General features: G+C 37.5%; 1 protein-coding gene across 1 annotated transcript; it reads right to left on the bottom strand.

Moving 5' to 3' along the window:
- Positions 1 to 159: 159 nt before the first annotated feature.
- Positions 160 to 22,201, bottom strand: SMC3 (structural maintenance of chromosomes 3). The gene is made up of 29 exons (XM_027460147.3): positions 22,034 to 22,201; positions 20,039 to 20,114; positions 18,633 to 18,671; positions 17,544 to 17,611; positions 17,083 to 17,154; positions 16,826 to 16,905; positions 16,188 to 16,266; positions 14,671 to 14,788; positions 14,380 to 14,555; positions 14,119 to 14,199; positions 13,645 to 13,809; positions 13,188 to 13,309; positions 12,555 to 12,768; positions 11,407 to 11,510; positions 11,098 to 11,197; positions 10,472 to 10,632; positions 9,180 to 9,321; positions 7,833 to 7,983; positions 6,817 to 6,969; positions 5,314 to 5,465; positions 4,938 to 5,096; positions 4,463 to 4,570; positions 3,923 to 4,031; positions 3,096 to 3,343; positions 2,744 to 2,956; positions 1,876 to 2,067; positions 1,599 to 1,776; positions 935 to 1,041; positions 160 to 636 (listed from the first exon to the last, which is right to left on the bottom strand). Exons 1-29 carry the CDS (start codon positions 22,046 to 22,048, stop codon positions 565 to 567), a joined length of 3,654 nt encoding a protein of 1,217 aa, XP_027315948.1. The 5' UTR covers positions 22,049 to 22,201; the 3' UTR covers positions 160 to 564.
- Between the last annotated feature and the right edge of the window lie 1,065 nt (positions 22,202 to 23,266).

The following is a 23,266-nucleotide window of genomic DNA, read 5'->3' as shown; positions in this document are numbered from 1 at the left end:
CTACTGGCATTTGCAGTGTGAAGAAAATGGAAGTACAGATCACTTGAAAAAGGGTTTTGTCTCATATTTCTGAAATGAACAGCTCCAATATGACCAACAGTATTTACTTTGTCTCAGCAGAACTCTCTGAAGACAGACAACATACACCATACACTTGCATACAAGTTACAGGCATAAAACCAATCATTTTAATTGAAGCATTAAAAAAACATGTGAGGCAGTATAAATGATAAAGTTGTACTTAGGAAGGAAGAGCTAGCACTTTCTAAAAAGCTTTAAAACAGCAACAGCCACTTTACAAAAGATTTCAGGGAAGAGAAAGTTTTGTAACCTACAGGTACTGTATAAAGGTAACATTAACAATTATCTTATAAAATACAGCAACAGAGACAAAATGGATACTCAAACTCCTTTGAAACTAAGCCTTCTGGGATCTTGGTTAAAACATATGTTCAAAAACTATTTTAGACAAGGACTAAATGCTTCATATTTTTAATTTACAGTTCCGTGGCATAAACATCGCACTATACACATCTTTCAAACAAGCAGTAAATACAATTCTGTTTAACCATGTGTGGTGTCATCTTCTACAAAGTCTTTGGCCATTTCTGCTGTGATCACATCAATATGACTAACCTGGTGGAACAAGAAGAAATATCATTAAGTAGCTGCCTACAGAATAAACAGCCTTATTTACAAAAGCTCCAGTTGACTCAGCAATGAGCTTACACCAAATTTCTTGTCTTATTTTAAAGAGAAAAGACAATTTCAGATATTTAAATTTTCAGAAAGGAGCAAATTCCAACACTAGACTGTTATATTTCAATGCTGCATTTCTAGTTATAACACAGATTCCCTTCCAACTCTTATGGTAATACACAAATGCACAGGTTAATAATGTTCTCAGTAAACACCGTAATTAAGAATTGTTTACCTTGTTTCTGAATTTCACACCATAGAACTTGTCAGCTGACTCTAGCAGTTCGGGCCTAAAAGTTGTTGTAATAAACTGAGCATGTTCAGCTAGTTCCATAATCATATCTGAAAAGAACACACAATTCTTTATTAATGTCCTTTTTCTACTGAAATAGGATATGTCTTAATACGAGACAGGCAGAAGTTTGCTATTCCTTATTTAGAACAAATGTTTAGTTAATATGAAAAACGCTCAAGAAAGGACCAGTGCCAGGTTTAAGTATTATTATCAATTCCAGTCTTAAGTCTGATAAATTCAACCATTCAGCAAGAATCACTGGGTATTAAACTTCTATAATAGGAAACAGATAAAGCACTTTTCCAAATTAATGTGTTGAGCTACAAGTTCATTTTTCAAACTACTTTATTTCAAAACCAGGACTATTTCTATCATGCTAAAGCATAGTAAGGAGACTCTTTAGAAGCTGTAACGCCAATACAGTGCATCTCCCCAAAACCGGAGTCCACAGAAGTTTTGGAAAGCACAAAGTTAAATTCTAACATGTTGGGATATTTGAGAGTGTGCCTTCGTGATTAAAAGAGCTTTCACCTGAGATAGAAAATATTAGAAGACAAACTGTCATTTCAAACACACGAAAGATGAGTACAAGGTAGATAGTTACCTGAAACAGCTTTTCTGTGCTGAGCATCCAGGGCTTGGTCGATTTCATCAAACAAGTAAAATGGAGCAGGATCACATTTCTGGATAGCAAATATCAGAGCTAGAGCTACTAGGGATTTCTGTCCACCTGAAAGTTGTTGCATTTCTCTCATTTCACCCTGCTTCCCTGTGAACGATACCTAGGAGAAAACAATGCAACAGGAAGATTTTTTTTTTTAAACAGGAAAACTGTCATTTAAAATACTCGAAGTACAAAATACACAAATACTTCTCCTTACCCTTATGCCAACTCCAGTGAACTGATCTACAGACGGAACACTGCTCTGTGATCCAGATCCCCTTTCACTCTCCGTACTGCCTTCACCTTCATCCTGGGACTGACTGCCTTCCACATCTCCTTTCTTCATCACTAATGTGGCCTTGCCACCAGGGACTAACTTCTGGAATACTTCACTGAAATTTTTTGACACCTTAAAGGAGACAATCGTTTTTATATCATGAAATCAAGTGCAAACAACAGCTGTTTTTACATGCTGTCATACAATATTTGTTTCAAAAATGGGAAGATCCATATTCAAACTTAAGCGATAGATAAGCACTAGTGTCCTAAGTGAAACCAGGACAGCAGGATACAACACTTGGTCTAAAAACATCACCTAAGCCAACTGCTTTTGTAGTATGACATTTTTCACCTTTTTTTTTTTTTTACTTTAACAAAATAGTAGAATTTAAATGATCAAGCAGCTTTTGCTGTTTTCAAGTGATTTACTTCAGTAAGCTTCAGATGTCAGTTAAGCAAATGTGTAGGAGAAGCCTTCACATACTTTGCACTTGTGATCCTTTAATAGCATTAGGAAAGGCTTCACTAAAATCTAGAGAATGTATCTCCAGAAAGGGCTGTAAATAGTACGGCCAACAGAAATGAAGCATTTAAAAGGTTTTAAAAGCAGCTAGAACGTCATAATCAACATCAGCACCTACTTAAAATGCCAGCTTTTTTTTTTCAGCATTAAACCCACAAAACAAGTTACATGATATTGTCTTTTATTACTACGTAATAGCCACACTTACTGCATGTTTATTCTCATATAAAAGAGGGAACTGTTTGATTTCAACTAGTCTTTATTACTGTTGTCATTTTGTTACCTGTTTGAAAGTCAGCTGAATAGCCTCATATTTCCTAAGCTCAAGCACATTCATCAGCTCCATGATGGATTTGTAGCCCCTGTCCAGTTCCTCTTGTCTTTTTATCAGTTTTTCCTTCTGCTCCGAGAAATTTACAAACTGGTCTAAAGCTTTTTTATTAACATGACTGTACTTCTTCAGTTCTGTATTGCACTGCTCCAGTTTGCGGAATAACTGTGTATGGAAAAAACAGTAACAAAGTTATTTGCAATTCTAGCCATGTTTGACACTCAAGATGTAGATGAAACTAGTACTTTAGACCAGTATCTTTTTTTGCCCCCCCCAATACCATGAAACTAACCACATTTATTACCTGCTTTAAACTTAGAGTCTGATACTTTTCAAAAGCCTCCTGTGGAAGTGAACCCAGTTCTCGGATTTTCTTCATGCATTCTTCCTTCTTCTTGAGGAGCATGCCTTGCCTGTTTGTCATTTTCTCAAGTTCTTTTGTGTCATGGTTAATGGCATCCATATGCTCCTTTTCCATGTTCTTCCAGCGCTCCATGCTCTTTTGCAGCTCTTTAATTCCTGCTTCTGTCTTGTCAATGGAATTATCCAGATCTGAGATATTGGGGAAAAAGAACAAATATGCAATTATCCATCCAATGATTTATGAAAAAGAGAATTTAAAAGAAGATCTATTATGAAATGAACAGAAAGTTAACTTCAAGACAGAGTTAACGTTCCCTCTTCCCTTCCACCATAACTATACAGCTTAAAAACAAAAGTTGTTATTGTTGAAGTCTAGAAAGACAAGCAAAAATGAGTGTGAACCACACAGATACTATTTCCCATTTGACAGTAACTTAGTTTTAGACTGTTAAGGCAAAATTCAAAAATAACTGTACAAGATCATGACTTGTACAAAGGTTGCCTCATAAGCACTGTACCCTGAAGCTAAAATTCTGTTATCACTAACACCTACTTTACTGGTATTAGTGGTCAATTGCAGACACTCTCAGTTGTTTGATTTACACAAAATCTTGCTTCATTTATATTTTGAATCATGTTCCAAGAAGTCTGTTGCACACTATGCAACTACTATAGCATACTCAAAATTTATCGTTACTTCTCATATTACAGTATGTATGAACTTTCAAAACACTGGAGATTTTTCTTTGAGTAAGTAGCGGTACCAACCATCTGACCGTGCCAGTGTATCTTTCACCCGTTTGTTGATAGCCTCAAGTTCTGATGTTGTGGCTGTAAGAACTGTGCCACCTTCTGTTTCTCGTAGTTCATTCAGTTCCTATAGAACAAAGTAAATGCCATCAAGCTTCTGTGTCAGAAGGGAACAAAAGTGTAAGCCAGATAACCAACTTATCTTCCATTTTCTACATGTAACTTAACTATTCTCTAAAACTGTACTACAGTATTTTAAATCATTATACTTAAATCTTTAACCAGATCATCATTATGATAGCTCTGTTCTATATATACTGTGCCTACACATAGGCAGTATATATAGACAGGATTTTTTTGGTCAGTATCTCACACATTCCTCAAATAATACGCTGAGATTTAAGTAAAACATGCAACTCATCTTAGATTAAGGGAAGCAAGAAATATCACTGACTACAGAGAAAGATGAATACATATTTATCAAATTATTAACACATCAAAGCTCCGGAAATAAACAAAAATAGACTGCAAAAAATGCACCGAAAGCAAAATCCTTACTTGTTCCACTTGGTCTAAGCGTTTTCTCAGATTTTCATTGAGATATGTTTCAACTCTTGTGATAATGCCTTCTAGTTTAATCCTCTCATTCAAAAGCTGTCTGTTTTCCTGGGGAAAAAAAAGTATATTCAGCGTCTCAACTGACTCTCAATTCATTTTCCCCTTCTTAAAAATTAAAATATTCTTCACAGAATTCTGAGTATGAGAATATTGCACGTCTTTGGATGGTCACTCTAATTTTAGCATGTAGAAATAACCAGAACAGTATGTTGTAAAATTCACCCAGTGTTTAAGAAAACATACAAATATACTTAGCAGACGAGAAAACTCCAGATGTACCAACCCCCACCTGGCAGAACACTACTCAGTTACAATACATTCAGAACTAGTGACTTTTCACACAAAAGGACCAAAATAAGTCTTTATTGGGAAGGTACCACAGTCAATGACAATACATGTTCGTTTCTCCTCTTACTTGCTGTAGCTGTCGAATTTCATCATTAAGAGCATCCACACGTTTCTGATCTTCAAGACTGAGTTGAGACAACAAATCCGTTCCCAGTTCTGCTTTTAGTGATTCTCTAGTTGATTCCATAGCGTGTAAACTTGCCTCCAAGCTCTGTAAGCTGCGTTGCTATGGAACAGGTATTAGACAGAATAATTCCTCAGAGCAGCCCACAGATTTACAAATTTCAATTTTCTATTTATGTCAATATTTACTGTGACTGTCTCTAATCATCTTTTCAGATTTCAATTATGATGTTAACCAGAGAGGAATGCAAATTTATCAATCACGTCAATGAAACAATAATATAAAACCAGTAATGACATTCAATATCATCTTGCTGTACCTTAGGCATAAATGTCTTTTCAGACTGCTGCCTCTTCTCCTTCAGCATTTTCATTTCTGACAAAATACTGTCTCGAGAGGCTTTGAACTTTCTCTGCTGCGTCTCAATTTGCTGCATTTGGTTCATCAGCTGGTCAATTTCATTATTAATCCATACAGCGGGCTAAGGAAAATTCCATCTTAAAGGCATTTCATATCTACTAGTGGCTTTAGTTTTTACTCCCTTTGCCATATTCAGCTGAACTCACAAAACAAATCAAAATGTTCAGTTGCACAGAAGAAATCAAGAACTATCAGCAAAAGGAACTTCATGACCCTTATCAACACCAAGAACAAACCATAAAGCTTGATTTTCCTGTTACTTCAACATGGCATTCAGAATGCAGACACATTTAAACTTGTAAGAAAAACCTTGGATCTTGCAAAATACAGAACTACAGCTGTAACAATGCAATTAACCCTTACTCAAATCTGAGGCAAAAGTAATTTTTATGCTGTCATACAGGTCAAAAAGGACTTAATGACCTCACAAACAGGAGAAAGTTGCATAAACCACTTCTGCCCTCAAATTCTAGATACTAGATCTCAAGATGATGCTACAGCATTAAAGAACTTCCAGAAAAAGGTGACAGTTATTTGACTTTTCATACAAGGAAATTAAAAGATGAGGACTGTCAAACAACTCTCAGCTTCATTATCGTATAGTGTTCTCTACCACCTCTCCAGCATATGCTGGCTATGTAATGCAGCAATTCAGGACACAAGTACTAAAAATACAGCACAAGTCAGAAAAGGCAGTGAAGGTTACCACAGATAACAAGAACACCTGGTTATAGCAGTTACTGTAACAAAGGAGTAGAAAGCATCAAAGAGATGAGGTTAAACACTAAGTTTGAAAGGCAAAGACCAAATGTTAATGGTGCCACATTAACAAAGCTCCCCTGTTCTGAAGCCTACAGTGAGCAGAGCAACATACTGGACAAGATGCATTACAGGCACTCCTGCATCAAATCCACATGTGCTCCTACTTTCTTCAAAGCAAGCAAGGTGAAGTCCTGATTGTACTAAGGTCACTCAATACTGAGCCATAGATGACAGCTTAGAAGTAATCCATGCTTCAATCACTATGTTTCAGTTATGTTTCCCTGGTATGGAAATGTTACCAACAGCAGTTGTATAGAAAACTATTCAACTATTTGCATTGACCAAAGAATGAGTTTTAAAAAAATGCAATTCTGACACAAAAACAATTGCTGTATTTTAGAGTCTATTATTTTCATTGGTGATACCAATTTCCACATGCAGGCTTTGTTTGCTTCTACTTTGACTTTTGTTATTAAAATCCATACAATAACACACAGAACCAGGTTGTACAAGCAGTCACAACAAACGCCACCACTAATGCATTGCACTTACAAAAGTCAATCTGTTTCTCATCCATTACTGCAACTGCAGAATGAAAGCAGTCATCACACAACCTTTCCCAAGAAAAACAAAAGGATATTTTCAATGTTCCTGCGCAAGTTTTCGTTGAGTTTTGCTTCAAGTTCACCAAGTTCTTCTTCTGCCTTTCTAACATCTTTTTGTAATTCTAGCCGAGACTTTCTTGTGTCATAATAACCTCCAGTCAAAGCACCACGATGGCTGACTTGATCACCTAAGCAGCATAACAGAATGAGACTATAAATTGCACATCATGTATTCTCCATAATATTCAGAAGTTCTCATAATACAATTTTGCAGAAAAACTGGAACATTTCAAAGAACCTGAAGAAATGCTGCATTAGTGTCATGCATCAGTGTCAGGGATCACATTACCTAAAAAAATACTTATATAAACTATTTATTTTAAGTTAAATATGTTTTTGTATTCAACTGGAAGTATTTCATTCCTTAAGACCAACAGATTGCTATTGCCTTTTTTTAAAAAAGGCTAATGCTTAAAATTAAAAAAGAAACCATGCAGCTTACAAGAAAGCATTTATATAAGGAGAAAATGTAAATGCCTAGAATTACCAGCTTTAAAAGTCTTAGACTTATGGGGCAAAGGGGACAAACGATAAGAGTGCATGGAGTTTGCCATCCAGAAGTCGGTAATTTCCAAGAGGTATTATTAGAGAACATAACATGCGCTTGGCATGTGGAATAGTCCACCTTGCTCTTACCAGTAATTAAAACCATGCATTCACACCCTCAAAGCTATTTCAAGTTGGTAGAATACACCAGAAATTTTCCAGGGAACACAGGCCTGCTAAAATTGAAAGAATATGCCTATAAACCTAACTTGCTTTGCAATTCTCAGGATGGAAATATATAGCTACTAACTCTTAGATCATAAGATAATTCAGGGACTTGTGAAGATATTCTATATTTTTAGTACTCTGCCAAGTGCAGCCTTCTGTATCTCAGTCAGGTATATTATTTAAAATAACCTTATTTTGACAACACTAATGTACCACGTTTAATGAACCTCAACACTCATATTTTTCTAATAATTAATTTATAAATTGCAATATTTACCTTCCAGAGTAATACAGTCCATGGTAAAAGCTCTGGCCAGCTGGGTAGATACTTCCATGCTACGGCAAATCAGAGTCTTTCCAAATACATGTTTGAAAGCTTTGTCAAATCTTGGATTGTATCTCAGTTTACTGATCATGGGAATGGCATCCTGAAGTTACAGTAATTTTAATGAGTGTAGTAATATAAATATGACAAGCAAATTGCAACTAATTCGAGCACATTTCAAGAGAGACCTAGAAATAAAAGCTACATCAAGAGTAGAAATACTCTTGTATTGACAATATGCCTTATAACACCGTATTATCTAAAGTTAAGTGCATCTCTAAATCACTGAAGATGAATGAACGTTTGTCTTCAGAATCAGATTTCTAGAACGAAGACTTCTGGAGCTCTGCATATCATGATACAGAGAACTGTCAAACCTTGAACTCAAAGTACAATATTGTGAACAATTACTTTGGAAACAGGTAAAAGGATGACACGCTGACTGAACACTCAAGACAAACACCGTATAGGAATGAAGTGCAAGATTTTTTTTTTCAATTTTAGTCTTAAACAGCTAGGCTCGAGCATTAAGTCAACTATGAGTCTGCTGGGAATCTCATCTGAGTATTACTACAGAAACAAGTATAATATATATCAATTATTGGCAGCAAAAAAATCCTCCTCCGAAAAGAGACTAAGTTACAAACATTAACACAATTATTACTAATAAAGCCCTCCCAAATTAAACACACTAGATATCTTATTCTTTTGTTTGCTTTTTCTGATATTTATCCAATGAAAAAAGGAAAGTAGCAATTTTTAAATAACTTAATCTACCATGATTAATGTAGGAAAATTCACTAAGTTTTGCATATGAGCATATTCTTTCTTGAAATATGTTTGACCTACTTTTTAAATAGTTGTCACGGAAGTGTTGTTGTTTGTTTTGTTTTTTTTTTTTTTTAATATAAAAGCACGATTCATTTCAGATAACTTTGAGAAAGCGTCCACGTCTGTGACAGGACACTATCCTTCTATTCAGCTTTCATCCATGGCAGGCTTTCAGATTAAAGAATTAGAATTTAATAATCTGTGCCACTTGTTGTCAGGTTATAGGAAAAGTCTTCCTTTTATTACCACCTATGTACTCAGACAGGGAAATTCAACTTTGAAAAATAAATACCTGGCAAAAAAGCATTCTGCTATCAAAGGGTTTTCAATATTGGGAAGTGATACATTAGTTGCAGTATTTAATTCAAATATTCAACAGCAAAGAATATAATGGGCTATAGGTGCACACAGTTCAAACAAAGGCTTATTTATGGAAAAAACAGAAGAAGGCTCAAAATGAACACTCACATTAGTCTCAGGATAAGCAGTATCTCGAACATCCAGCTTGTTCAAAGGGAGGAAAGTAACTTCTCCAGGAAGGTTCATTTTGTTAAATTCCATTAAAATTTTTGTACTGACTTCATCAGAATCCACAATGTGATAGAACAACCTAATTAACAAGTCCAAGAAACAAGCAAAAGCATTACAGTGCTAGAAGCACAAATATATTTGTATGTGAACATTAAGCACGCAGGTAACATCACGTATCACTCACTGTACAGCCACACTGCATTTGTTACAGTTTATTTTTGTGCCTTAAGACTGAGTAAGCAGATGGTATTAGTCTTATCAGAACAAGATCGCTGAAGATTTTTACATTCTACTATCCAGTCACAAAAGCAGCTCATTACATACAGAGTTTCAACGTGTACACAACTTTTCTTGGTCCAACTGTAAACCTCTATCCTCCATACCACTTAATTCACCCACTACTCAGCTTTCTTCGCATGAGTTTACAAAGTTTGTCTCAATCCTCAGTACGCAAGCAAGAGAAGAGACAACTACATCTATATCCCTGTGCATGTCAGACTAGCATCAGGACTGAAATGTGATCTTTCCTTTGCAAGCTGAATTTGTTTGCTTATTATTGCTTTTTTCCAAACCACAGGTGACAACAGGATTCAGGGAGAGCCATGAAGTACTTTAAAAAAAATAAAAGCTTTCACATACACAGGTGTTTCAGATGAGGGGCAGCATTTCAAGTTTTTGAGCAAGTATGAGCATCAACTGGACCAGAGACTGATTACACACAAAAGAAGATGAATTAATTCAGAACTTCAGATGGTGCCAATGGACGCTACTGGAACATATTACTTGAAGACTCATTAAACGCACCTTTTTTCCAGTGTCTAAACTGGCAGCTGCTACTTAAAAGCTATCCTTGCCCATGCAATTTTCTAGCATAAGTGAAATAACTTCTATTGTTATCAGTGAAACATCAGCATTACTTAATGCACAATGCTTTACAGTGGACTGCTTCTGGCAAGTATCTGGAGCATGGGTCTTGGGCCCTGCTCCCCCAAGCCCCCTCCCACCCTGGAACAAGTTTGAGAGGCTAGGACCACTTTTTTAGAATAGGCAAAATTCTTCTTAGTTCCTTCTTGAAGTTTTAATGATGCTACGTAACAATGTTTGACAAGAGGAAGACCAAAGCTCAAGATTACAAGGAGAGCAAAAAAAAAAAAAAAGCAGGAAGGAGCACCAGATTTGATTGCAACACTGCAGCTGCATCAATGTAAGTAACACTGAAGAGTAATTACCTGTTCCCTGCAGTAACTTCAACACAAGTGTAGAAAGCTGGTTCACATTCAAAGTTGTTCATCACAATGCCATGATAGCCGTTTAGAACATGCTGGTTTATGCCTTTTCGACGGAAGTGCTCCAAAACCTTGTTTATGCTGTCTATACCATTCAAAATGGCCTGTTAAAGCATAATTAGTTATTGCATTGCAATTACAAAAGCTAGAAAACACATCCATTTTATCTTCAGCTTCTAGAAAGAGGTAACCTCCTTTCTCAGCAAACTTCTGCTGACTACTGAGAAGTTGCTGCTTTAAAGTAAGATACCTAAGTAGTTGAGCATACCACATCTTAGGGTCTGTTTCTTTTTTTTTTTTTTTTTTTTTTAAAAATAAAGTCAAAAGTATTGAGAAGTATTCCATTTCTACCTGGTCTCCTTACCTCTCCTCTATCATCTTAAGCTCAGAAAAATAATTTCAAAGTACTCCAGAGCTAGAAATATTTGAAAAAACTCAGCCTACAGATACAATTTACCCATCTTAGTTATTTCGTTAGTCTTACCATCATAGCTGTCTTTAGATTACTGACTTTTCCATTAGGATGGGAAATAAAAGCTTCCACATGGAATGATCACAAGCCGTCTTACCTTTCCTGTTGCTGCTCTGAGGAGCTGCTGTTTCTTTTCTAAGTCCTCCCGCTTTGCAGCAAGAGCCTGTTGCTCTGCATTCTCCTCTCTCCATAGATAACTGCATACAGAAAAAAGCATAAGTATTTAAAGGTGAATAAAATCTTTTTTTTTTTTTAATCTGAAGACTGCTAATTGAATGGGAAGGCTAAGTGCAGAAGTTCAGACATGGCTATACTTAAAAACATACCTACATGCCATGTTAACAACTACACTGTTGGGGTCCTTCACATTAAGTGAGATTCAGACATATTTCAATTAATTACTAACTTTCTTTCGCTCTGTAGTTCATCCTTTTTATTTTTCACTTCATAGTACTTTCTGTCCAGTTCTTCAACACGAGCCTTCACTTCATTAAGATCCTGGTCCAGTTTCTAACACAAAGAAAAGATCACTATGAAACTACAGCTCTTTTCAGGTAAAATTCCACCGCCACCCTCCATCAAATTCAATACTAAAAATTACTACTAAGAATTCAGAACCAATTCTTACAAAGCTTTTCACAAAACAAATAGTTAAACTATAAAAGCACTAAGAATAAAAGCATCTTTGACAGCAAGTGAGCAGTAGCAAGTTGAAGTGATAAAACAGACTGCAAGGGAGGCACAAACTGCACATAGGTGTGTTATACAATGAAACAGCTCACTAGGTCATTGCAAGAAACCACATCAAAACAGTAACCATCATACACAAACCAAGTGTTCTGAAGTAACACTTCTGATAAGAACATACATACTAGTCTTGCATATCAGGCCATATTGATATTAGTCAAAATTTTAGCCTGCTCTCCAGCATTATTTGTGCTTTACTACAGCTGCCATCAAAAGCATGCTATTGAGACAAATGCACAGACCTCCATCCCTTCCTCATTTTAATATCTGCCATTCTCAAAGCAGCTTGGGGCTAGCATTCAGATTACATTTTCATAGCTATCTACATCCTGGACAACCAGTTACTCTCTCAAGTAACAGAAGTTTTTCCAACCTAACTTTGCAAGTTCCCCATGGAGTTTCACCCAAGACACCTTATGTACGCCTTTAGCTTGAGCATAAATCAATCTTCCTTTAGGAGAAGTCAGACATTTTTTTTAAATGAATCAAGGTCACTTCAAATTTAACATCTTCAGTTCTATCTAATAATTCCTATTGAGCCGTACAATAACATTACAGTCAGTGGTAAATGCTACTTGTTTCAAAAATCAACTCAGAATCATTACTTATGCTACATGGGTGAGGCCTACATCAGGTATTTTACCAGAATGCTATTCTTTTTAAACTACATTTCTAGATATTTTTTCAGACCGATCCTTGATTTTAGTAGATTTATTTCAGAGTTTATCTGCAGGCATTTCCAAAAAATGGATTTTTAAAAGACTATACCCCAGCAGAAAATCCTGCATTCATTATAATTATACTTACACTGTACTGTTCCAGATTTTTCTCCTTATTTGCCTCTGTATCCTCCAAATCCTTGTGTATAGCTGCAATCTGCCGCTTCTTGTCATTGATGGCTTGATCTAGAGACTTCAGTTCTTTCTTTATCCATTTATCCCTTTCTTCTTTGGATGTGAACTGGCTTCCCCGACCTTGTTTTGCATAAAGATCTGTTCTTTCCTGCGTGGCCTGTGCAAGTCTATTTTATTTTGAGAAGGGGAACACATGCTGTATTATGAAGAACTCTTAAATATATGAAGAAAAGCACTAAGAATTACCAAAAGAAATTTCCAGAACTGTCAAACCATGCTCTAAAGATTAAGCACCAAATCAGTAACAAAAATAAAAGGATCACATTATAAACAATAAAAACACCCAAAAGACTTCATAAAACCGCAAGTCTGTAGAACTCCACAAAATGGTGAAGGCTTAAAATTAAGTTCACCGAATAGTGACTTCCCCCAACCTTAACACCCAACACTAAAGGAGGCCATACATGAGGACACACAAACACCCCTTTCTGAAATATTAACTCTCGACATATCACACATGGCTGTTCTGCTGGTTATCTTGGTTCTTTCTAAAATGTTTGAGTTCCCATTATAGAACATCACAGACCTAGCAATTCCTCTCTCTTCTTTTTCTTTTACACTGTTGAATTTTGGCTCCGTTTCTGCTAATTCTTTCTGTTTCTCCTCAATTTTCTCAAGAAGCTTTTGCCTCTCTTTTAACAGTCTTTTCTGAAAGTGAAACAAAGCAATATTTAAAGTGAGGCAGTATCAAAAACACTGTATCATTAGATAAACACACAATTCTGAAGAATAATTTAAAAGCAATGCAATTTTGCGGTCTTACAATTATCTGATACTACACTGTTTCAAAACTTAAGTGAATTCAGTTACAATTAGGAAGAAGACGTGCCAAAAACTTAAGATACCTGTTCTGCAAAGCTTACAAAGTAATGAAAGACTACAGCTAAAAAACAAAACTTAGAGTGTAGAGCTAAAATGTCTTCAAGGTACAAATATACTACCTTGCACCAAACACCTTTTATTCACTCATTACAGCTACGTACCCTTTGTTCACTGTTGCCAGCTAATTCATCCTGCAGGTCTTTAGCCTTAAGCTCTAGTTTAGTCCTCTGTTTAATCTGCTCCTGTCTTTCAGCACTAAGTTGTTCCTTCTCTTCTTTCATTGCAGAAATCTTTGTCTTCAGCTCACGAACTTGCCGTTCTATTTCCTACACAAATTTAAGCATGTTGAATTTTAAACACTATATGCACATTTCAGTAACTAAGTCACGAGCATTATGTAGATCAAGATACAAAAGAAATACAATAAATTTCTCCCATTTCCAAACAGGATGAAGGCATAGGTTATTAGTTAATTTCTAACTTTATTGGTTAAAGCTCTAAGTGTAAGAGCTCTTTTCATATGGAGTCAAATAACTCTGAAGTCTGTAAATTCAGACTTAAATGTTTACATATATAAGAAAAATAAAGCAATCTAACAGAAAGGAAAAAGACACCCTTGCTTTAAGTATTTTTACCTCCATTTTATCTCTAGCATCTTGCTGTGCATCTCTCAGCTGCCTGGACTTCTCTCCACTTGTCTCTCTCTTGGCAGAAAGCTGCAGGGAAAGTAGCCTAATTAGCAAAACTGTTCTAGTAAACTTCCAGTTTCAAAAAAACAAGCATAATTTGCTGAATTAGCAGAGGATATGGACAGGACTTTATTGAGGAACATAAGCAGATATCAGCAAAAAGCAGAACAGCTCACGTTAAATGTTGTAGTTCACAAAATATTTTACCTCATCAAGCTTAGCTCGGGTTTCATTAAGCTCCTGATTATAAATTGTGTATTCTAATGCTCTCCTCATTTTATCCCATTTCTGGTACTGAGCCAACTCTTCCTTCTCCTCTTCGAGGGTATGAAGTCGTTCTTCAATGTATTTCAACAACTCATTGATCTTCTCTCGCTTACCCTCTTTAGAAAACACAAGAGGGAAGTTCAGTTAAACACTTCAACCTCCTCCAGTGATCAACTATTTGTCAGCAGTTATGAACATGAAAAGGAGAACCAGTGTCCAGAAGATTTTTACCTGTTTCTTTCATTAGTGAAATACTTTCTTCTTTACGTTCATCGTACACTCTGGTACCAGCTACTTCTCTTAGTAACTTCAGTCTTTGAGAGTCAGGAGCTGTGGCCATCTGGTTGATCTGAAAATTCAAGATCTATAATTTCAATATCCTGCTCTAGACATATGGCTTAGTACAACAGATTAAAGACTGTACTTTTTTTTTTTTTTTTTTTTTTTTTTTGCTATTCCTGCTTGCAAAAGGTTTTGGGAAGATCTCTAACATGCTGCTTTCCTTAAAAGGAGATTGCTTTAGAATTGCTAGTATTCTGTTTGTAATTCGTTTTGTTGTTTTTCAAATGCTACCAGTTCTTACTAGAACTCAGGAGCTCTGATATTATGTAAACCGCAAAAACCTTTGCCACCTCAAAAACACATTTAGAAGACCTAAAGCTCAGGCCTTTATTCCTGCGGCTAAATCAGCTAGTTTAAGCACCTCCATAAAAAAAAAAAAACAAAAAAAACCACACACACTAGAAATGTTACACTAAAAATGGGGAGAGGCAGCTAAACGTTAAAACAATTCAGTTCATGGAGCACTCATTAAAGCCGAAACACACAAAGACAAGGTAGAACTCATTTTCCTTCAATACAATTTGAGAAGTTGCATTATCTCAAAACTAGGTAACTGTTTCCAATTCGGATTACACCAAAATCTAATACTAGTATTTTGACTTTGTGCTTGCTCTAAGAGTCACATGCACCAATCATGCACCAATCTCCACTACAAAACAGTTATTTCCCAGCTGAAGTTTTTTTTTTTTTTTTTTTAACATACACATTCAGCTGTGTTGACGAATTCACATTACTAAACATTTTAGAAGTTGTGCTTCTGGGTAAGCTTTTTTGCCACCCAGTCTTCCTCAAAGTCTCCCATATTCCCCTTTTGAATAGGCTTTTCAGTAATCTTTCAGAGCTGGCAGTTATCATTGTCACCATCATGTCCTGCTGCTGTGAGCCATTAGAAGTCATTCCTGTCCTTTGTCTCTAGATCTGGTATTCTTTGCTACACTCTTGGGTCTTGAAAGCCATCTAATCTGGGTGCCGTTAACACAGGTCACACTATGAGCCCTTTCCAGGCTTTCCAGTTTTACACATCTCCATTCATCCATCAATTCACAGTCATTCACAGTGTTTTTAGCATATTAACAGTTTTCTACAGTCAGCATCTCATCTTGAAGACCAAAAATATAGGAACTTACATCATTATAGTCATATGAATTAAGTTTATCTTGCATGCAATTGCAAAGGTGACTGTATCATTTCTAAATATCAACGTTAACTGCATCAAAACATTTTTTTTTTCCATTTTAAAATTAACATGCACTACTCCAACGCCTGCAGTGATGCATCTGCAAGAATTGTTTCAAACTAAAACAGATTTAAGTTATTGCAGCAGTACAGCAAAATGAACATTTGCCAGCCAGGATACATAGTATTTTTGATAGTAATTTCTCTCACTTTCTGAAAAAGAATCTTACCTTTCCTTGTTTGACAATATAGTATGGGTTACTGCGAGAAAATCCAGCACTTTCCAGAAGATTCATTACATCATTTTTCCTGAAATGTTATTGTGATTTTATTAAAAACACAACAAAAGTGACAGTGAAATATCACAACAATATATTGCATATATGATCACTGTATGCAATGCACGCTCTCTTCAAAAAACTAAGATAATACCTAATTCTAAAGTAAAATTGTCAAAGAAAAGGAAACCAACTAAAATCCTATAGCTTTGGAAAAAGGATGAAGAACCAAACACCTCACAGCAAAGAGGTGGCAAATACAGGTATGTATCACACAGAAGGATAAGAAACAACCTTAAGTCTAGTGGCTCTTATTTAAAAAAAAGGCAGGCCTGAAAAATACTGCATAAGCAGTTAAGCAAGATATTAATGAACTGATTAAATTGTAAATTCAAAGAAATCTGCTGTCTATTACACAAGGACCAATGACCTTAATGTCAAACTACTGGTACTCAGTATTATACAACTAAATCAGTATTGCTCATGGAACTCAGGATAAATTGTTTCAGACTAGAGATGCAAGCATTTACTATGACTAATTTTACAGAAATATTGCTCAGCTCATTCAGCTAAGGAAAAGAAGTACCTACGTCACCATTTTCTTGTCTAAGAAATACTGGTCCTTCTTGGCTCCAATGACTCTGCGAAGTGAGACTTCCTCTTTATCAATCTTAAGAAAACAAAGACGAGTAAATTTAACTGTTTGCAGTAGGTAATAACTAAACCAGAATGTTTACTGCACTTTTTACAGGAACTAATTCAAAAGCAGCTCAATACTAACTATGTTTTATTAATACTGAGAACTGGAGCCTGAAATGATCATCTGTTTCTGAAGCATTTAACTTACCGGTAACCTGTTGTCCGAATTGTCAAATATAATTTCCACAAAAGCTGAAATAACACGAGGGCCCGTACCTTCCTGCAAAAGGAGATATTTTGATTAGATAAGTCTCTCTTTAGAAGGATTTTGAGCTCATTTATCTTCCCTTCTCCCTGACAATTACAATTCCCCTCTCCTTCTATGGCTCTGAAAGGAAGAGCATCTATATAAGTTCCTGTACATATACTTTTAGTTCTGAAAATCTTGGATAGACATTCACAGGCATGCATTAACTACTTATATATATAAGGATAACATATTACTTTGTAATAAGTTCCCGTTTAGCAATGTAAAAAAGTAAACTAGCATGTTTGAGAATGCTTCCAAAATAACTGGTTTAAAATATTTACATCCCAGCAATTGACCATTTTTATAGCAAAACTGAAATGCATTTATTCTGATATCTTATCATCATACACCTCACTTACATGCAACAAAGCCAATCTCTGCTCTGGGCGAAGATGACTGAATTCATCACTGAGGACAAACTGAATTGCTGTAAAAAAAATAAAAAAGAGGATTTATTCTGTCCTTTGCCATAAATTTAGCCAGTAAGAATGCGTGAAGTAACTGCAAATATTACAATCACTTTTCAAGGTGGGTGATACTTAAAATCAGTTTCCTCCCACAAATACTTTTTTGCCATTTAAAAAAAAATCTTAGAAGACCCTTAAGAGAAATTGAATAGTGATGATAAACCTGAGTAAGTGCTTTCAGATCTTTCTTTTCATCACTGTCATATAATGATATATCTGTGGGATACCATAAAAGCTGGTTGAAGAAACTCTTTAAGACTCAATTTGGAGTTTTAGAAAGCAGGCGTTTTTTAATTGTGGCGCCGGTTGCATGGGTGATCACCTAGTGTGTGCGCTGAACTGTCCAGGCTAAAGGGATCAATCAAAACATGCACATCAATCAGGTTTCTGAGAAATAATTCCCACATTCATACTATTTCCCATAATTTGTTAAAATATGGAAATGTTTCTGACATATGTCCATGTTTCCACTGGTGGTCTTCAGTAGTCTTCCTCACTATGTTCACTGCTTGAACCCAGTTCTTGAGCATGCTCCAGCCATCTCCTTCTTTCTTACCTTGTTGTTCCAACTTATCCATGCATACTAAACTAAGTCATTTACATATCCAAAGACGTACATACCATGACTTCCTCACCTATTCTTTACAGGCACATCCTCCAGGCCTAGGTTATCCTGCCCTCTTACCTTCCCCTGTCCTCTGTTATAGTTATGTATGGCCTTATAGATAAGGTTGATCTCCTTTAGTACCGGTAGCATTAAACAAAGTTTCTAGTTTTTCTTCTAACTAAACATAGTAAAATATTTCAAAATTTGTTCTATTAGTCTATCAGGGAGAGAACCGTATGTCCTTCTGACTCGCTATCATGCCACTCCTTGTTAAGGAAGAACATATGGTAAACCAATTTATGGAAAAAAAAACAAAACACAAACACTCTTATATCAGCACCACCCCAACGATATTATATAAAGTTCACCCTTACCATAAAAGAAGTTGCTTTTTCCAGATCCATTTCTTCCCACTGAAGATTAAAACACAAAGTTTATTACTACAAATTGAAATCAATTAACATGGCAACATATGTTAAATTTTGCACAAATATTCAAGAACAGAACCCAAACATAACACAGCCAGATAAAACAACATCTCAAGGGAGTAAGAAATTTAGTAGATGGATCACTTTGTTACTCTCTAGAAACAAGACTGAGCGATCCTTTCCCCATTCAGTCAGTGACAAATCACAACACTATTCTATACAATTAGAATAATGGTTAGACTGATGCTATGTAGTCCCATCCTTTTATTTTTTAATACTTGTCTCCTGGTGGAATCAACCAGTAGATACTGGTCCCAGCATCAATCTTTTATATTTAAGAAGAAAAATTACATTCTTGCACACTCAGGTTGACTCAGGTTGGGTTAAGTATTCTCCACTTGCTAATTCAGCATCGTTTTCTTTTTAAAAGATTGGAAGTACCATTTATATTTCAAAGCAAATGTTTCAAAAACATTCTGAAGTGCTTTAGCAAGGGTCAGTGTTTTGTCTTTAATATGGGCATCTACTGTGTCAACTTCAAAACCGCTTTTTTTTTTTTTTTTAAGAACACTCATATCTGGATAAAGTTTTAGCTCCTACTGAAGTAACATTACTTAATACAACACGCTATTCAAGTCATATCTAGTTTATCAGTTCTCAGAGTAAAGCCTACCTACTACATTTCTATGTCCCAAATTAACTTTTTTATTGGGTCAGCAGTCTCAAAGTTGCTGCACAATCACTAAATTCAGTAAAAATGAGAAAGCAGGAGCAGACGTCCATGTACAAAAATAGGAAGAGATGTGAGAATGGTGCAGAACATGCTCTTAGATTATATATTACATAAAAAAAAAAAACAACACTGTGAAGTTTGTGTCGCACTTTTTGAAGATCCACATTCCAGAAACTCAACCTTCCAAAGTTGGAAGAAAGATTATCTTCACTGTTTTTTCTCTGCAGCATTTTATGGTAGCTAGTGTGCTTACTTAAAAATGATCACACATCCACACACAGAAAAAAATATCCTGTGCAAGGTCTCTGCTCTTGGTCCTAGCATGTACAGCCTTTACAGGAGGACTGCCTAATACCGAGATCATTTGCCTGAATGACAATTCACTCAGTTACTAAAGACCCATACTGTTGTCACAGCAAAAATTGAATGCTTGAATTCTTTGCTGTAAATTGAATCCTCCTTGTGACAGGTTACAGATAAATGTAAACAACTTTTCAATACAGAAAATATAAATAAATTAATCAAAGGTGGGAAGAATATTAAAAACTGTTAATTTGATCAACATCTGAAACAGCAATGCAACTGGAGTTAGTGTTAGAAGAGAGGCATCAGAACTTACCAATGACATTATGTTTTGAGCTGAATGGATCCACAATGGTTTGGTCCCTGTAGCTTCGAAAGCCTTGAATGATTACCTAACAAGAAAAATGAGAGACTTACCTCTGTTCTTAAGCACTTTAAACTATACGATTTTACAGTGTTTGCATCAATATTATTATACACTTGACTCCTCTCCCTCCCCCTGCCCTCCCCTTTAACTTTCCAACTCCAGATCAGCATCTTGCAACATAAGACTTGTCCCTCAACTAAATATCACTATGATGCAGGGAAAAAAAAAAAAAAAAGTAAAAAAAAGTCCCTAAGAGATGCTGGCACCTATCTAGGTCAAAGCACAGCAATCGAGAGAGTTCTAACACTAATTTGTAACAATCTTAAACTACACAAGAAAACGTATTTGGATCAAATATTACATACATGAAAGAAACCCCCAAGATATCAAGTACTTATCGTACCAGGGCCAGATTTACAGTTACTTTTATAACACTATCTACATGCAGTATAAGAATTCCACCTGCAAGTTCTTTAAGTAGAGAATTACAGACTGTAAACACTACATCGGATTCTACCTATTTCATATGCAAGACAATCTTATTTTTGTTTTACTGTGCCTAAAGACAAGAAAAGTAAAATAAAGAAGTCTTGGTTCTGGGTAATTCACTTCCTAAATGAACACATACAACCTACACAACCAATTTAGCTAGGGAGCTACACAGCAAGCAGGGATCTCGAAGCACATTAAACTTCAACCATTCTTGTAGTGGTTTGAGGTTTGTCAGTCCAAATACACACAGTACAGTGTCAGCATCTCACTACTTTGATTCCCCATAGCACCAAAACTGAGCCAGCTTCCAGCACACCTCAGCATTAATCAGCCCTTTCCAAACACCAAAGCTGTGCTGGAAGACTATACATGGGCTTTCCTCTGCTCAGTAAGACACCAACCACCTGAAGTTTTGACACCTGCTGATCTTTTAGCAAGAACATTTACAGAAGGACCAGTACTGACATTTAGTCTCTGTGCTCTTCCCACAGCTTTTCCCCACCAGAAGCAAGATCTGGTTAAAAATAATGCCATCGATGTTTCATCATCACAGCTAATACAAAGGAGGAATTACTTGTTGGGAAGACAGCAGGATGTGTTACAAGGTATTTCTCAACAGTGTAACTGCTGAAATTTAGAAGCAAAATGAGATTTTGTACACGTGCTGCATTCAGATCTCAACCTAAAGAAGCTGCACTGGAAGAAACTAAAGATTTCTGAATTTAATGGATCAAACTACAGAAAACAAGTTGAAGACTATGCATTAGCTGAAGACTTCCCAATCACAGCATCTGTTAACATGGAACTTTTTTACTGCCTTGCATAGCCTCACTTGGAGACCTAAAACATTTTAATCTTTAAAGCTCAGTAATGATTTGGGGAATCAGTAAGATAAGGGATATTGGTAAAGTCACCCCTCAATGGCTTCACACTGTACACATCTCTTCTATGGCTCTTAGGACATTATTGCTAAGGGGCCACCTAAATTCCCCCTCCCCATGGAACTCCTTTCCCCTACTTTGACTTAATTTGGACTTTTTACAACTCTATACAGTTTCGCTGTTTACTTTTTTTCGCAATTTAAGTCTGTGGAACAAGAGTTCTTATTTAAAGTCTTTAGAGCAGCATGCATCATATGCCAATTACTCATTTAAAGACACGTTCATTTAAATGAACATATATAGGTAAGTAGTGGTAAGAAAGCAGCCAAAAAAAAGTCAAGCACGATAAGCAACGTTACATATTACTGCGGGCACACACTAAGTGCAGTAACAGCGCTTTTCGTGCAGGAGCAAGCCCACAGCCCGAGGCTGCCCAGCCTCACGGAGCCCCCAGGCCGGGCCCGGGCCCTGCCCGCCCCCCGCAGCCCCCGGCAGGGAGCGAAGCGGCCAGGGCTGAGCCCGCAGCGCCCGAGCCAGGCCCGGGCGGGCGTTTTGAACGCCGCAGCCTTACCTGCTTGATATACATGACCGCGGAGGGTGCGGGAGGCGCCCTCCCGGCTGCCCACAGCGCCTCGAACCGGCACAAGCGCCCGGCGCCTCCCCGCGCCGCCGCCGCCCCTCAGCGCCCGGCCGCCCCGCTCCGCGCAGCGCCCCGCTCGCCCCGCACACAAACAAAATGGCGGCGGGGCCTCCCCCGGCCCGGCCCGGCGCGAACCACTGGGCACCGCAAGAAGGGGGGGAGAGGGGAAGGGAGCGCGCCGCTGACAGGCAGAAGAAGGGAACGCGCAGGGAAGACCGAAAGAACAGCTTTTAAATATTACATAAATGTCTTCTTGGCCTTTCTAGGGCTTTACAGCGGAGAAGGAGTGCGATGCAGCCTCACTCACCTTCAGGGTTCCCCCCCGCGGAGTTGGGAAAAATGGTTCCTCCCGCCGGGGGGCGGGTTGGGCGCCAAAGGCAAGTGTGAGCGGGCGGCAGAGCGCGGCACGTCGGGGGGGGGCGGGGCCTGCGGGGGGCGCCTGAGGGGATGGGGCCGGGGAGCGGGGCCAAGTGTTCAGACAGGACGATCAATAAACGCTTACAGGACAAATACGACAAATACAGGCGTGGCTCCTACCCAAACACCTCACACACCAGCCCACCCAAACCTCGGGCACGTTTTGCCCGTTTTCCCGTTGTTCCCACTCAGTTTTTTAGCCCCGTGCCCACGGGGGAGCTGTGAGCCCCCGGCTGTGGCACCTGCAGCTCCCTCAGCGCCGCAAAATTCCTGTGCTCGTCCTCTTCACAATAATAAAAATTCGATTTAAACAGGACAGCCTGGTTGCTGCCTCTCCCAGGGCAATAGCCCGCCCGTCCCAGCCATCCATAAGGGCCCCCTAATGACATGGCCTTAGGAAAGGCCCATCAGGAGGCTGTTGGGATGGGTTTCAGCAGCTCCCCTAAATAAATGGCTCCTTGTTTCCTCCTCAAATACAGTGCTTAAAAACCTAAAGCCTGTAGATGGGTCCGCCAACATCTCTGCAAATAAAATCCCCGCCTGGCTGTTCTGCCTTTACTACCGAACAGCTTGGTCCAATGGCACCTGGGGGAAACGATTTTTTCGCCATTTGCATTCCCCAAATTCCCATCGCTTTAGGATTTCAGGCAGCTTGCCATCACTCTTGAGCGTTGCCATGCGTTTTGGGGCTGTTTCATGTACCAGAGCTTTCCCTGGGAGCAGTGAGGTGCAGGACTGCAGGGAGGA

The sequence above is a fragment of the Anas platyrhynchos genome, chromosome 6, assembly GCF_047663525.1.
Source record: "Anas platyrhynchos isolate ZD024472 breed Pekin duck chromosome 6, IASCAAS_PekinDuck_T2T, whole genome shotgun sequence".
Lineage (NCBI taxonomy): Eukaryota > Metazoa > Chordata > Aves > Anseriformes > Anatidae > Anas > Anas platyrhynchos.
This window is presented reverse-complemented; position numbering and strand designations above follow the sequence as displayed.